The 16,739-nt window shown below is 44.4% G+C and overlaps 1 protein-coding gene across 3 annotated transcripts; it reads left to right on the forward strand.

Annotated features, from left to right (window-relative positions):
* The first annotated feature begins 4,207 nt into the window (after positions 1–4,207).
* On the forward strand, positions 4,208–16,611 carry LOC130529561 (oxysterol-binding protein-related protein 2-like). 3 transcript variants are annotated; one of them, XM_057039929.1, is made up of 14 exons: positions 4,208–4,352; positions 10,055–10,354; positions 11,010–11,167; positions 11,658–11,733; positions 11,892–12,026; positions 12,358–12,455; positions 12,530–12,712; positions 12,801–12,908; positions 13,037–13,126; positions 13,202–13,319; positions 13,640–13,765; positions 13,972–14,095; positions 14,194–14,284; positions 14,489–16,611. In XM_057039929.1, the coding sequence occupies exons 2-14, from the start codon at positions 10,325–10,327 to the stop codon at positions 14,589–14,591; spliced, it is 1,440 nt and encodes a 479-aa protein (XP_056895909.1). In that variant the 5' UTR covers positions 4,208–4,352; positions 10,055–10,324; the 3' UTR covers positions 14,592–16,611. The 3 variants fall into 3 exon arrangements, with proteins under 3 accessions (XP_056895909.1, XP_056895910.1, XP_056895911.1); XM_057039930.1 differs by having other exon boundaries at positions 11,044–11,167; XM_057039931.1 differs by lacking the exons at positions 4,208–4,352; positions 10,055–10,354; positions 11,658–11,733 and having other exon boundaries at positions 11,044–11,167.
* Positions 16,612–16,739: the final 128 nt, after the last annotated feature.

Here is a 16,739-nt window from a genome sequence, read left to right on the forward strand (position 1 = left end):
CCTGCATCCCGTTATTCTGAGAAAAGGGAGAGGGAGATAAAGTGTGTGTTCTGCAGCTCTCTGTCGCCACCACCGTAGGTGTGTAGATGGGGAAAACAAGAGGAAGCACAAACCGTGGAAAAAAACACTGCAAATTCTTCTGTTTTTGCACAGAGATTGAGGATTTTCTTTGTAGAAGAATAAATGGCGATGCCTTCGGTTCATTTACACCTCTGGGCGCTCGCTTCTTGTTTGCCTGGAGAGAAAAGGATGAGAGAAGACTTAGTGCTTAGATGGCACGAATGAAAACTGTCATTACTCAAACCTGTGTGAGACAATCAACATATCAAAGTTTCAATTCAAAAGTGCTTTCGTCAGTTTTCTCATTGCATTTGAAGTTAATGCACGAAAGGAGAAGATGCAGGTTTTATCAGCTAACTGACGCTTCATGCTACTGGTTCTATGCTAATATTTATTTTTTAAAATCTGGCCCATAGTTATTTTAGCATGGGACACAGCATTATCTGCATTTCTTTTCCCAAATGCGACTAAACTGCAATATTTTAATATGGGACTTGCATAACTAATCCGGTCCTTAACATCTCAGCATAAGCATCAGTTCAGTGAGCACAGTCTTGGCAAACATGAGCACAGCTGTGCTACTCATCATTAATTCAACTATGTTTCTGTCCGAGAAGGTTACAGTCTGCCTCTTATTCTATTATGTATATCTTGGTGACTAAAATAAAAGATCTCGGGTTCTTATGTGCTTAAATTAACTTTAACGCGCTTCTATTCTAAAAATAAACGTAAGCCTCTTTCCAAGGACAGCGTCATCACTACAACAGCACCCCCTGGCGGCGATCTTCTGGCGGTCAGTGGACCACTGGTCCATCTCTTTACCCCATAAGGTTCGGAGATCGTTTGACTGTCGAACTTAAACGCACTTCGACGTGGTAATCTTGTGGGGGATTTGTTTGTATTTTTTATGCAACTTCAGAAATGTTAAAGTGTTGGACCCTCCTCAATGCAAACAGGTGCTAAATGGACCTTCCAGGATTAAGGATTAGGGATTGGGAATTTCCTAAATTGCAGTTGTCCTGATCTGTCTGAGTCTTACTGCATGCATGAGGATTAGTACAGCAGTCCAGGAAGAACTGGCACCTCCAAATCTAACTCAGCGGGGTATTTATCCCTTCAGCCTGGGAGTCACTCCACTACAAATAGATGGACAGTCGCTATAAAAGTGCTGAATCAGTCATATTGATTTTGTATTGGCTGTTCTGCCATTGCCTGACCTGCCGGCCGATGGATGGGAAATGAGGGATGGTCCTTGTATTTTGTCCTTGGTTCCACCACATCATGTAATACCTGATTGGATCTGAGGAATTTGGAGGTCAAGTCAAAATTTGGAAAGACTTGATGTTCCTTGACTAAAATTCCTTCACAAGATAGGTTCTGTTCAAGGTTTCTTCCTGTTAAGAGAGGATTTTGGATAACGTTGCCCCAGTGCATCCTCAAGGTCGAGTCAACTGAGTTCTGTAATTAGACAATTTTTACTGACCCTAACAAAGAGTAAAACCTGAAAGGGAACTGCAAACCGACGGCTAGCTGAAGGCAGCAAGTTTCTCATTCCCATACCCAGACTGGATGGCCATCAAAAAAGCAACAGAGTGGTATTCATTCATAATTAGTAAAGTATGTTGGTTGTTAATGAGTGTTCGCTGGTTGGTTGGCTTGGTGTCCTCCCTCCATCAACATGAGTGGGTGTGAAGCATCCTGGTGCCAGTAGCATTCATCACTTCAATTAAGCCCACGTTCTTGATGAGGGGTCAGACGGCTTGCTGTTTTATTCATATGAAAAAAAGGCCAGTCATGAAACAGATTGAGGATCTAATTAAAATTCCCCTTTTATTGCAACCAGTGTGAGTCATTATTGAAGAGAAAATCTGAGTAAGCAGATTTTATGGCACTTCCACCTACAGCAGTGATCCTACACACAGGCTCGATGGATGTTGTGAAGGTTTTATTGATAATGTTGGGTATTTAAAACAAATTCATCACCTGGGACAACATCTGTGGCTTACATAATGTAGTCATGTAAACTGAGGCTGGTCTGCACATTCGAAACATGATCTTATTTGTATGGGATTATTGGATTTCTGCTGGGTTTTACTGTTAACCAGCACGCTAAAACAGTTTCGGGAAACATCATTAAAATGAGCAATAAATACCGCCTCATTAATAGCAAAGAGGGGATTGGTTCCTCTTTGAAACTAAAATATGGCAAAAGTGCTGCTGTTTTGAGACAGATAAAACAGCAGCGTATACTGACCTAATCTGTTTTTAAACCATTTCGAAACAGCTTCTTCCCCAGAGCGGTGTCCCTGTTGAACTCCTGCTGACCCTTACACACTCCACACCTCACTACACTACAGCAGTTTACACAACAACTCACTAGCTTAGTAACCAATGTAGCTACTGTTTAAACCTGTCCTGCGCACTCATGCACTTTATCATCTGTATCTGTATACACGTAATTTATAATTTGCACATCTCCTCTATCTTATGTAAATAGCTAAATAGCTCCTGCACTTATAGTCCAAGGCATTTAATGTAAACACCATCTGTAAAATATGTTTATAGCACAACCCGGTAAACGATTGTAAAAAATAACCACACATACTGTATTTATTAAGTTATTATCCTCACTTGCTGCTTCTTTTGCACTTCTGGTTAGATGCTAAACTGCATTTTGTTGCTCTGTACCTGTACATGTGCAATAACAATAAAGTTGAATCTAATCTAATCTAATTTCGTCAGCATAGTTTTTTAAGGTGCGCAACGAAATAAGGTCGTGTAGTGTTAAAAGTGAGGAAAAGCATATGATTCATCACTTTTAGGCATAATTCAAAAGAACCGTGTCTGAGGCATAATTCAAAAGATCCGTGTCACGTTTTTATAAAAATGTTAACTTAACTTCACTCCTGATGTTTTGGTTGATTTCACCTACCAGACAAAACTGTGCATGTTTCAGTATTTGTGGTCATTAATAAGCAAATACTCGCTGGAAAATTGTGCCCAGCAATGTAAACAATCATCCTCAGTGTAAAAGAATCGCTGGATTTGCCAGTTTTTATTCAGAATATTGCTCTGTTCTACTGCCCTCTAGTGGTCAACAGCGGCACCTGCATTCAAAAATAAAGAAGCGCGTCGTGAAACACGTGTGAAATGTTAAATGTTAATTTCAGTGGATACATTTTCAACATTCTTGTTTTAAGGCATATAATCTTCAATCCCTTTCTATGATTTGAACATGTCTTGTTTAACTAAACGGTCACTACAGCATAAGTATTATTATGTCGAAACTCTCCTTGTGATTCACATGAGTTTCCCTCCTCTGTCCGCCCAGCAGTGTCCCACAGTGACTCTGGGACAGGCTGGACCCACCTCCCCTCCACTGTTCTCTGCCTTTTCCCTCCGCCTCTGTTATTCTCTGTTGTTTCTTCTCATTACAACATCGATGTTATGCAACTGTGGGAAAAGAAGCACAATCGCACGTCTGTCCAGCGTTGCCCACAACAGAAAATACCGACTGGTAATTCTCTTTTCTCCACAAGCAGTCATGGTTAGAGTCTGGATTTTGAAGTAGATAAAAATCGAAAATGCACTTGAGCTGCAGGGCATAGACTTAATATTCTACTGAGTCGGGCTTATCTTGGTCTCTAATCAGGCAGCCAGTTGTATCAAGCATATCAGTTACTGACTACATAATTTATGAGATAAGATACTGTATATACTGGCCAAGCTGGTGATTAGAACAAGGTTGGGACAGGGTTGGAGCCAGAAAAAGATGTGGTTTAACTTTAAAAAAATACATTGACAGATAGTCACTTTATATTTATGATCCTCCTTTCAACAAAGCATTTTTTAAAAACAAAGTAAATACACAAATGAACAAACAACCCAAGCAGTGTGATCCTAATCTAATACACTGCGACTAGTTTACATGATTTACACAATCATTAAGACAAAGATCATTCAAGTGACATTATTTTTTATATTCACACACATTTATTTGTGTTTTTATGATGGCGTTTAACTTTGAGCTTTCTATCTTGATCATTGAAGCAGGAATGATCAGTCCTCGTGGATAATTGCTTCCTCCCCGAGCCTCCGCCACGGGCCATGAGCTGCCTTCTGATTGGTTCAGCGGCACAAAGCTTACCTGTGATTGGCTGTGCTCAAACCGTCCTTCGCGTAGCCACGCCCCGATGGATAGTGACTTCCGCTTCTGTGTCAATCTTCACACCAAATTCCCCTCATCTCTCTGTGGAGCTGTCAAAAATATTCACTCTACACATATCACGGAGGTAAACTGCTGATTTCTGTTTTCTACCTTGTACTCTGAGTTGAAAGCGATATTTATCCGTCTGCCTTACGAGAAAGTTTGCTCGATGCGCTAGTTAGCCTGGGTTTGTTTTAGCCAACTCGCTAATGATAATGCCAGCTGTCAAAAAGCTCCCTGGCGTCCGGTCTTAGTTGCAAGTTATCAGCAAGGTGTGTCATTGGAAACAACGACGTTTGTGGGTCTATAATGTGTTGTCTTAAAGCCGGCCTGAGTTAATGTCGTTCAGTTGAAATTTGAAGCCGAATTGCTAATGCTACACAGTGCGTTAGCATCGGTGATGGGTTATCGTTGGGATTTAGCTCCACGCTGAAAGGAACGAAAATGTTATGAACATCGGTCTTAAGCGACTTATTTGCTGTCCACCACTTGTTCGCCAGCAATGCATGCGGGATTGGGAAATCAGGGAAAGCACGGTGTAAAATCCACACTTAAAAGAGTTGAGATCAGATCTGTAGAGGAGCTCCCGGCTCGACCCCCGTTGTTAGTGTAAATGTTCCCTTCCTATCTCCCTGTCTCACCGCACCGACTGGGAATGTTCCTCGGCCTGTTTTGTCTCCTGCATCTCCTTTAGATCTGTCATTCAGAGTGTAGCAAAGCTCAGGCTCCATGTCGGTGTACTTGAGGTCATTGACACCACATTCATACTTGCAGCCTGTCTCCTCTCAGTGATAAAAGTATCCTTGAGGGGCAGCTTTTTTTTGAGGGCCCTCTAGACTAATGTGTGATGATACATAATGTACTTTGACCGGTTTGGGAACACTGCAGTGTAGTCACAATTGGAAAATTACAAATATTGACAATTCATCCTGAGCCAGAGTCCCAGGATTTCTTTTTTCTTTTTGTTCTTGGACGCTGAAGCCCAACAGGACACTAGTAATCCTCGTTTTCTGGCTGCTCTGTGTGTTTCGTAGTTGTTGTTGTGTGTCCACAGGAAGGTGTGCTTTTGGTGAATTCATTGGAACATTACACCAGACACCTCTCCAAGGACTTCTGGCTGTTGTCATTTTATTGTACCTTCATCCCAAAGGTGTTTTAATTGCCCCTTTATGCCGTTGCCATGGCGCGGGTTTGCATCGGAGAGGGCAGCATCGCGCCAAGCGAACGGCTTGTTTTCCATTCCAACCAGGAGCCGAGCGGCGGCGTTGTGGCGAGACAACGGCGTTCTGCCGACGTGTTGTTTGTTTTGCTGTGCTTTTCTTCAGCAAACACGCAGAGGGATACTTCAGTGCGGTCACGTGCACGTTTGAGTGATTCTGTGCAATATTGGGGAACAGGAAAAACATTTTGCAAGAGGCGGTGAAGACCGGGTTTCAGCATGGCAGTGAGGAATGTTGCAACGGCGGCATAGCAGCGCGCGCTAAAGCAGATGGAACATCAGCCCGGCTACAGATGTCAGTTATTTTGCAACCATGTTCCGGTTGTTTCTAAATTAGGGTGGTATTATTGTCTGTTTCTATTCCCCATGTCATTTCCTGTGGCAGCAATTCCTAATGAATGAATCAATGCTTTAGATCAGATTCTTGAAAGGTTTTTTAATAGATTTTAGTCCATTCAAAATCTGTCATGTGTTGCTCCGTGGGGGTAAGGCAGAGTGTGAGGTAACGCTACAGGCAACCAGCCAGGCAACAGGGAAACTCTATATATAATTTCTGGGACATGTTTATTTATGCAGGAGCCTGTTTCATACGGGGTTTCTCTATTGTCATATAGGAAGTGTTTATTTAGCAAGCAGCGGGTGAACCTTTAAGACAAATAAACTTTAGAAACCAGTACTTTGAGCATAGTTTAGGGTCTTCACAAAAGCAGGAATTTGCAAGTTGAACCTAAATAATAGCTTGAAGGAAGAGTCTGTGTGTTTCTAATCACACATCAATCAAACAAGACTTTAACTGGCATCCAGACAATGGCCGTGAATCCTCTGGGTCCCCCCCCCCCCCCACACCCAAAAAAAAAGAGGTGGAGGACCCTCAAACCTCTAAACCTAGACGATGGCCCAGCAGGTTGTGAGTTTGCTGCCCAGTGCCTGTGTCCATGGAGCACGGGTCAGAGCCAAAGCTCTGACACCTGAGAGCAGCCTGACCGCGCCTGTTTTAACCAACAATATAAAAACAGTCCATTATTTGGTTCAGTTGAAAAAGACACGATGACTTTGACACAATTTCAGAATCTGCTGATCTCTTGTCACCGTTGAGTTTCGAGAGTCCAGTTAAGCTGAAGCGCAGCTCTAATGTGGTAACCGCACGCCATTACTAACCTTTACCCACAAATGAATAAACGCAGGCATTAACAACCACTGTGGGAGGCCAGTGTAACCAGCGGGTTTCCAGACGTGTAAAGTCGGCACGTTTTGGGCAACAAACGCTCCAAAAGAAGCCAGATAGCAGCTTTTCCTTTAGCCGCAGCCATTTAGGCTGGCGCTCATGTTGTAGCTGCTCTATCTGAGCCGTGACCGTGAGCCTAACACCAAAGTAATGGCCCACTCATTCCTGAAGAGGCTGATAAGCCTCATCTCAATTGAAACCGAGGCGATAATTTGGTTTCCTCAGGATTTTCAATGATACAGGGTGAACCTCTGAGGTCCCTGAACACCGATTAAAGCTTCAGCGGAGCCAAAAATCCCGTCCTGCCACATTTTTCTTTGTCAGCGGAGCCAGTTGTTTTGCAACTTGCTTCTGTGCAAACACGATCGGCCGTATTTGGACTCATTCAAGAAGTTTCGAGGCGAATTGGGGAGCAGGTTCTCATCGCCGTCCGCCTTTGTTCAAGCAAGCCTCATCCTAACAGGTCTGACCTCTTCGCAGGTATTTTTGGAACGAGCTGACTCACGCTGCGCTGATTGCTGGCGTATTTGTCGTGCGGACTCAGCACTCTGCCCGCCGTGTTCCCAGAGAATTTATCGCCTCGATCAAAGGCAACAACAGCAGATAAAGGCCCCGGGTCAAAGGGGAAAGATTGATCGTCAAGACTCTTCCAACAGTTGAACAGACAAATAATAAACGATTTGAGCTCTAACTGGAAATTTCCCGTATTGTCGGTCTGCCCTGGTGAAGCTCGCGGCGTGTTTATGGCGTGAGGAGGGACGACATTGATCGAAACCTTTAAACCTGTCCACAAGTTCAACTTTTTCTCAAAAGTAGCTTATAAAGCTAATTATCTTATCTCTAGATAGCACCTAGCTTGCTAGTCTAACAGGCAACACTGATGTCTTCATTATAAATCGTACTTTTATAAATAGACAAATGAGAAATTGATGATTAGTATGAATTCAGCTTGTGGCACTAAGTTTATGCTGCCGATCGTTGCTATGGAGACATCAATCAGACCATCCCATCCTATTTCCGTGCATCTTTGGGTTTGTCTCTTCATCACAGACTGCTGGAAGGTTGCGGTCGCTCCTGATTGGTTACTGTCCTCAGAGAGGAGGAGCGTTCTGGTGGTGCGTGCAAGGCTCCACCGTGCCCGTCACGGTTACGTAACAGCCCTGTTGTAACATGACTGGTATGATCCCAGGGACCTGAGCAACCATCTCTCCGTGAACATGAGCCGAATCTGAGTGTCGGCGCTCCCACGCGAGGCTTCGTCTGCTTCCATCTGCGGGTTCAGGGCCACGCGCAGCCTGGCGGCGCCGCTCACCCACTGCTCCTCATTCTCTTTTTTTAGTATTGTCAAAGAGTCTTTTTCATGAGCTGCGTAGTAGTGATGGGACGATGATACCTCAAGGAGTGTATTGACACACTACACAAACTGTGTCGTCACTGTATTGATACTGTGTTGGTCACCCACTAGTGACCCCTGCAGTAGTTATAAAATGATTGCAGGTAAAGGAATTCCTTGTTTGCTAAACTGAGTTGGTATGTAAAATATAGCAAATTTGAGTTACAATTCGGAGTTACAATTTTTACTTATGTACACACATTCTTTGTTAACTTAACTGTTAAATCATATGAAATAATACAAAAAAGTGACTAGTTTATGAATTTTTATTGAGGAACAAAGGTTTTTGGAGGCGATTTCTCCTCTTAGACACCAGCTCCCCAGCCTTAGAAAATACTCTTTCACACGGTGCAGATGACGATGGTGAGCAGAGAGTTTTAAGTGCAAGTTGATGCACTTCAATTCAAACCTCTTACTAGAACAGAGTAAAAACTAAGGTGGCGCATTGCATTCACTTGTTAAATAAACAGACACCCTATAAAATGAATAAAGCAACTGTAAGGCTCTTGACTTGACTATCATATGTATCACAGGTCATTCACTTGATAAACTGATAAAGCGCCACCGTTAAAAATTGTATACAACAGTAAACAATGCTCAAAGGAGAAAAAGATTTCCCTTGTTTGGAGTCACAAGATCAAAATGATTCCACACTGGGGAAAACTTCTTAGAACGATCCATAATTGCGCAACTGCAAAACTCCATCCAACAAACCCACGACATGTCGATACAGTTTGTTTCCTTATAAACACACTTTGGCGCGGCACATCCAAACGATACAATGCCTGTATCGGTCACGTGATTCTTTCTTAAAGCGATACACGCACCGACCGGGGTTTCACTCTTGAGCTCTCGGCACAGTGCTGACGCACCAGTGTTGCTCGTCCCATCACTACTGCGTAGCCTCTGCGTTCAAGATGTTTTAGCATTTATGTGCATGGACGAGCAATTTAAAACAAAGCAGGAGCCCAACGTGTTCGCTGAAGTGGTGGCTGACAACGTGATACTGAACAAACGCAGATTTGTTTTCGGCTCACACCCACAAACTTTAGGTATTCGGGTCCAACCCAACAGAAAGCAGTCAATAAAATGTTGCTTTCCCAGAAAACAAAGTTGGGATTTCCCCCTTTTTTCCCTCAAATCTACAGAAGCCAAATAGAACTGAGAGTGGGTCGGTGCTGGCAGTGCGCCTGTATCCTAAAGAGGTCCTGCGGAACCAAATGAAGAACAGGCGAAGAATTCAGACAGCTTCAATAACTCATGCAAATCCCATTCTCTGGCCTATCAGTTATATGAACATTTTCATAGCAAATGAGGGGATCAAGTAAAGCAACTTTCCTCTAGAGGGAATCGTTGGGGCGTAATGAGACCACTTTTCTACCTGGACAGAACTAGAATGGATCTGCTCCTAATTACATTGCCGACCCACAATAAACAGCACCTGCTTCGATCCGACTGGAGGAAGTGGAGATGCATCAGGGATCTATAGTGTGCGTCAGGGCAACATTTGACCTGCTAATTCAATGATGACGGGGGGAGGGGGGGCATCATTATCACAGCCAACAGAGGCGAAGGACGTGTTTGAGCCTTTAAAGTGTACAAAGGTCATTCTGGGTCTTGACTCGGAGTGTTTGCCAGACAAACTGAAGGTAACAAAGAGCAAGAATTCCCGTGGCGTCCTGATAACGCACTCAGATGTGTAGAGAGCTCGGTGTTTGCGTTCAGCGATCCGTGATATTCAGCCTCGCTAGACTAAGCAGGGTTTAAACGGGTAGATAGCTGCAAATGACCTTTACTGCTTGGTTCATGCCATTTTCTTAAAATCCTTTTTCTTTACGTATAACTTTCAGCCAGAATCAAGCTTCACACAATTATCAGACCAATCATTCACTCATCCGGTAATGATCCTTGTTCCGGTTTGGTTTTTTTTTTTTATTTCTGTCTCTGCAGGTTACTTATTTGCCCCCCAAAAAAGCAGCAAACTTGATCAAACAACAGACTCCCGACCGTCCTCTCCCGCTGTCCTTCGCCGGCGGTCAGACCAGATTTGGTACCTTTCCCATCTGGATATCGAAGGAACTCCGTGCCGTCCCCCAGGTGACGAGCATCGACGGACCCCCCTCAGGAGGCGTGCTGAGGGGCCGCCACCAAAGAGAACATGTGCTAGAGGTTGACCATCTGCTCTGAACACTCGTTGGCTTAGACTTTATAAAATGAGCAATGAAGATGAGTTCTTCGACGCCGTCACAGGTGGGTGTCCTTTTTTATTGAGCATAGTAATGTTTTTTTCCTACATGTGACTTCTGGACAGTGAGTAAATGGATTCTGAGGAAATGTTTTGGTTCTGGAAGGTGTTTTGTCATAGTTTCATCTTCCTCTAGTTCCGTGGTGCCTGTTTACACGAGGCGCAGCTTGACTCGCATTCCAGGAGTTTGACTCACCCAATAGCAGAAACGAGGATTTTGAAGAGATTTGGTTTTATTTGGAATGCAGTTGACCAAATTTGGAACTCTAGAGAGGTGAAAGGCTGTCAGATTAGAGCGAGAGCCTCATTCTGAAGCTCGGGAGCCAGGCTTTGTGCTGAGCTGAAGGCTTGAAGGACAGAACGTAGCAGTTTATTCTCCCTAAATATTGGTATGCTAGGCATCATACAGATGGTTGCCTGAGAATCTGCCAGCACACAGACCTGCTTAAATGTGTTAACCTGTGTTTTAACGATAGAACGGATTGGGTCATGTTTTAAAATTGCTGTATATGATTTCGTGATATGACGAAATGTTGGAGGAAAAGTGCTAATTTCAGGATTTCTCTAACTGTGAGAGGCTGGTGGTTCAAACCTATACAGGAATTTGCCGTGTGCTTAATGATTATTTCAGTCGGTACACGTTTGAAGCTTTGTTCTCAGACCTGCTGTGACCGGGCCCTTGTGTCCTCTTCAGGCTTGGATTCAGATGAGTCTTGTGAAGGGGGGTCAGAGTCCAGCTTCAAAGACGCCCTGGCTGACGGTGGCAGTCAGAAGAACAACGGATCAGTGCCACAGAAGAACGGCATGAAGAAACACAGGTACTGCTGCATTCCTGCCCCGCGTATTTGTTGGTCACAGGTGAACAGCTTGAAGGTCCTGTTTGGGTCACAGTGGAGCTCTGTAATGACTTCATCCCTCCCATAAAGGGTCATAGCTCATTCTTTTTCGTTGTTTACACATATTTCTACAATTCTCTCTTGGTTTGTCCTCATCCATTGTTCTCAAGTCTCCTCGCGCGTAGCGTTTCTCCATCCTCGGCTATGAGGCGCTGCCTCAGCATATCTGGAGTCTCCCAGTCTGTTTTCATTCCCATCATACTCGTGTTTTTCTTTTTTTTTGGTTTGTTTTTAACGTCACAGTAATGCTGAGAGCAGCATTTAGCCACAGAACAAAGCGTTCTATTAAGTAATGACAAACCAGAGAGCTGGCATGATGTTTGACCTTTGTTATGTTGTCGCTGTGTGGATGCATGCGTGTTTGCACGTGTTTTGCCTTCATCTTTTCTTTTTTTTTTTAATATCATTTTAGGGAATCATTACCCGCTCCCATGTTTTCTCGGAATAGTGTCAGTATCTGGAGCATCCTAAAAAAATGCATCGGATTGGTGAGAACCTGCATTTCCTTTTTTACCCCCCCCCCCCATCTCATTGTGTTAAAGGAGCAGGATCTGTGGAAAAATGTAAAACAAATCCCATCAGCAGGGAGAAAATGTTTTCACCTGAGATGTAAAACCTGGACTTGAGTGGGTGCTCTGTCTCACAGGAACTGTCAAAGATCACGATGCCCATTGTCTTTAATGAGCCCCTGAGCTTCTTGCAGAGGATGACAGAATACATGGAACACACGTACCTCATCAACAGAGCTTGCTCTCTGTCCGACCCAATGGAACGCATGCAGGTCAGACACCTGCGCACTCACATGCAGTTTTAGGTCACCTACGGAATGATGAAATGAACAGCTTTAATTTGTCATCACATCAACATAAATTAAAACCATTGAAAACTTTAAATATCGTGATCGCTTGTGTAGTTTTTTTTTTGGTCTGAACACAATTGTGTAAGGGTGTGTTGAATTTTTACATGTAATACCCGCTGTGGCCAGGAGGTGGACTGCGCGGGTAATGAATTAACTGACAGACATCGGAATATGTCACGCTCCTTCAAGAATACACGTATAAAATGTCACAGTCTGATAGGACTTATGATGTCTGATGCCTGATTATCTTTAGACAGTAGCTGCCTTTGCTGTGTCAGCAGTGGCTTCCCAGTGGGACAGAACTGGAAAGCCGTTCAACCCTCTGTTGGGAGAGACCTACGAGCTTATCAGGTATGACACCCCCCCAACCATCATGCACACTCAGTGTTGGTTGATTTATTTACCTTTTTTTCCACTTTGTACAGAGAGGAACAAGGCTTCAGGCTGATATCGGAGCAGGTATCCCATCATCCCCCTGTTAGTGCCTTCCATGCAGAGAGCCTGAGCGGGGACTTTGTCTTCCATGGCTCCATCTACCCTAAACTCAAGTTCTGGGGCAAGAGCGTGGAAGCTGAGCCTAAAGGCACCATCACACTAGAACTACTCAAGTATGTCCAGAGCAAAGTGGAGAAAATCGCATCCTTTCTTCCATCTTTTTGTTGACTGTTGCGTTTCATGTTGGGATTTTTCCTGCAGGCACAATGAGGCATACACGTGGAGTAACCCTTACTGCTGTGTGCACAATATTATTATGGGGAAATTATGGATAGAGCAGCGCGGAAAGGTCGAAATAGTCAACTACAGGTAAACCCACAGCCCCAAACCACAGACCTCCAAAGATAACTATTAAACTGTTAGGTCCTGCATGTGCCCTGTCTGCATCTGCGAGCACGGCTTGAAAGTCCTAACCTGGCTTCTCTTGTCTCCTGCAGGACTGGAGACAAGTGTGTGCTAAATTTTAAGCCCTGCGGGATGTTCGGTAAAGAGCTGCACAAAGTAGAGGGCTACATCCAAGACAAGAGGTATATTTGTCCTTTGGCGTCCGCATTCTTAGATTTTAGCATCTGCCTCCTCATTTGTTCTTCCTCTCTGCCCAGTAAAAAGAAGCACTGCATCATCTACGGAAAGTGGACGGAGTGCTTGTGGAGCGTGGACCCTCAGGTCTACGAGGCCCACAAGAAGTTGGAGAAAAAGGGAGACAAGACGTTGAAAAACGTGAGGAAATCCTTGCGCGTGTTGAGACGGGATTTCTTTCATGTTTCCTCTGTTGGCATCAGACACAGATGCAGCCTTTCTGGCCGTTTGTAGTGATGTAAACTGTAAAACTATAACTGAACCATGTGAGGAATAATGATGCGACGGACCGTAACCCTGCAAGAGGTTTGGTATGCTGGCTGTAATTTTTAAAACCTTGACACGTCTCTGGGACAATAGATCCATTTTAGCCATTCATTTTGCCCAAACACATTTAAATAAATTCATCTCAGTTGCCTCCTGGCACGTTTGACGATACGTTTAAAAATGATTGTTTCCAGGAGGAGAATCACGGGGCAGAGAACGACGACGCAGACGACATGCCTGAAGTCCAGGAGACGGTTTCTGTGATACCAGGAAGCACTTTGCTGTGGAGGATAGACTCCAGACCACCACAGTCTGCTATGGTACCACAGCACACTCGTAATAACTGCAAACCCTCGTCCACACATGTCCAATGTTTTGAAATTCTCCTGAATATGTCTGTTAGTCTTTAAAATAACTGGTCTTAACTGGCTTTCTGAAACAATGTTACAGTCTTCTATTACACACCTGTGACCCCCACACGTACGTACATGCGTCAATTGCTCCTCCTCTTTTCTGTTTCCCACAGATGTACAACTTCACAAATTTTGCAATGTCCCTAAATGAGTTGGAACCTGGCATGGAGGCCGTCCTGGCTCCAACTGACTCTCGCTTCAGACCGGATATCAGAGCCATGGAGAATGGAAACATGAGTAATGAATAATCTCTTTGTCTCCATTTGGCCGCAACTCCCACCTAATACGTCTGAAGCGCCCCCTGCTGGATGCATGACGTTATTTTGCGTTTGTAGATGAGGCCAGTACGGAGAAGGAGAGACTGGAGGAGAAACAGAGAGCAGCCAGAAAGGAGAGAGCCAAGAATAATGAGGAGTGGTCCACAAGGTGGGATAGCATGCAGCAGCATGGGTGCACTCCTATTCCTGTGACTCAACGCGGTACAGAGATGTAGATGTGTTTGGTTTGACTTGACCTAACTTCAGAAACAGTTGTAGGTTCTGGTTTGGGCAGAAATCATTAGAGGTAAATATAGAGACAGTACAAAGTTTGTGAATTCTGCTGGTTTTAATCTGCCTTGGTGTCATTCAGGTGGTTCAAGCTGGGCACCAACACACACACGGGCTCCCAGGACTGGCTCTACACTGGTGGCTATTTCAGTAGGAACTACCAAAACCTGCCAGAAATCTACTGACAACCAGCTTGATTAGCCTCAACCCGTGCCGGTCATCCACGATGAGCGTGAACCACCGTTCCACTCTGCACGCCCGCCTTCCTTTAAAAGCGATGACGCATCAGGGGCAGCTCTGTTACAGCTCCCAACAATCCACCGTCCTGCTCCTCAGGTTCCCCTTGACATCGGCCTGCTCCTCATTAGCATGGCCACACCTCGGAATCCAGGCCAGCAAATACTTCCACAGATTCAGCAGTGCTCAGTTCACTGTTCCCGTTCCTTCTTTACCTCTCCACATCTGGACAGCAACACTTTGAAACAGTCGTTGGTGGGATTCCCCAAGAAAGACGAGCTAGAAGAGCACATTTGAAACAGTAAAATCACAGCCTTTACAGACACCTGTACGCAGAGTCAATGTCCCTTTGAATGAGGACGGATTAAATGTTGCATCGGCCTCTTTGTTTAACTTATTTCTTGGCTCGGAGTGTTTGCTATTACTCGGCCCAGGATTCTGCTCCTGCCCACAGACCTCACGGCAGGACTGAGGAGCCCAGAAGTGGCTCCTCTGCTGACCAAACCCCAACGTGCTTTTATTAAATTTGCCTTATCAATGGGGGAAAAAGTGTAAAAAGCTTATAAAATGTGTGTGGAAGTTAAATAGGCTCGGTTCCCATGAAGCAGATGAATCAGCGGACTGTATAAATAGTCACTTATATTAGTTTATTATAGACATTTGATGAAATTTTGCCTTTGATGTTAATCATCCAGTGGCGTCGATGTGATACGACGGGCGATATCGAATATTGTGCCGTGGGGAGTTCTGCCAGCTTGGATTTGACTGGATGGCTGATTGATCAGGCCAGAGGGTCCGAGGGTGATGATGTAAAGTCCAAGTGACTAAAACAAACAGACTCCAACAGAACGCTGCGTTGAAACGTGACGACGGCGTCGAGGGAAGAGGAGCCGTGGGCGACGCCGGACCGATGATGTCAAGTATTTTCGAGCCTGGTGTTCAGAACCTGACCAGACCTCCCGCGTGTCTCCGCTCTGCCTTTTTTTTTCCTGCTCTGTGTTTCACTCATTCCTCCAGAGTCGGACCGTCCGAGTATCGGATGGATTTTTACGAGCGCGGAAAACTCGTCTTATCAGGAAATATTCTTTCATCGTCCGCCATCGAAGCTGCAGTTTATTTCTTCACTACAGAAAGTGTCGGCGGATCAAGCTACATGAGGTTTCCTTCTTTCCCAGACAGAATATGACTAGTTTTTAAGGGCTTTTGTGGAGAATATACAGATGCTAATTTTTGATAGACATTGTAAAGTGCGTGATCTTGCTAATGTTGATGTAACTTTGCTTCAGGAGCTACCGTCACCATCCAGCCTCCTCACACACCCTCTCACCCTGAATGTGGCTCTGATCCGTTTCCTGCTCCTGTATCTTAATATAATCCTAATAAATGCATATTTTCGTAACTTGCTGGAGTCGTTGCCACCACACAGTCCTGTAACACACTTTTGGACCAACCTTTAATTTGTATCTTTGTGAGCTTTACCTCTATGTCTACTTGTTTACCCCTTGTTTGTAATTTATGCGAGTTATTTATGACATATGACACAGTTGTACACTATTCTTTCTGCAGCTCTTTCTTTTATGTGCTTGAACACAAATCAGAACCACTGCTGACCGCATTTAACCGGGACTAATACACCATCTGACTGCTGATGTCACACGCACAGATCAAAAACTATGACCCGGCTCTGAGTTCTCTCTTTGAGCGTCGGGTCTGTCTGCAGAACACGCCTGGATCCCCCCCTCCCTCCTGGACCCGATGTTATATAAATGTACATGTCTGCCATAGAAATGATGACGTACTATTATTTTGTGCAGTTGATTTATTTTTATAGTATTTAAACCTTCGTTGTTGTGGGTGCAAATGACGTTTTATTCTGGGGGTGGGGAGATCTGTAGGGTTGCATTCGAGATGCTTGGTAGATTCAAGAATGAGGGACCTTTACTAATAAAATTCTAAATTCAAACCTCGGATTGTGACTTGTTTTTGGAATATTTCAGTGACGAGGCAGCACACTCCTCTGCTCCTCAGTCTCTCCTTCGCCCTCCTCGGTCTGTTTTCCTTTGTGTGAAGCTTCTTTTCACTCGGAAGTGAAACTG

Source organism: Takifugu flavidus, chromosome 8 (genome assembly GCF_003711565.1).
Source record: "Takifugu flavidus isolate HTHZ2018 chromosome 8, ASM371156v2, whole genome shotgun sequence".
Lineage (NCBI taxonomy): Eukaryota > Metazoa > Chordata > Actinopteri > Tetraodontiformes > Tetraodontidae > Takifugu > Takifugu flavidus.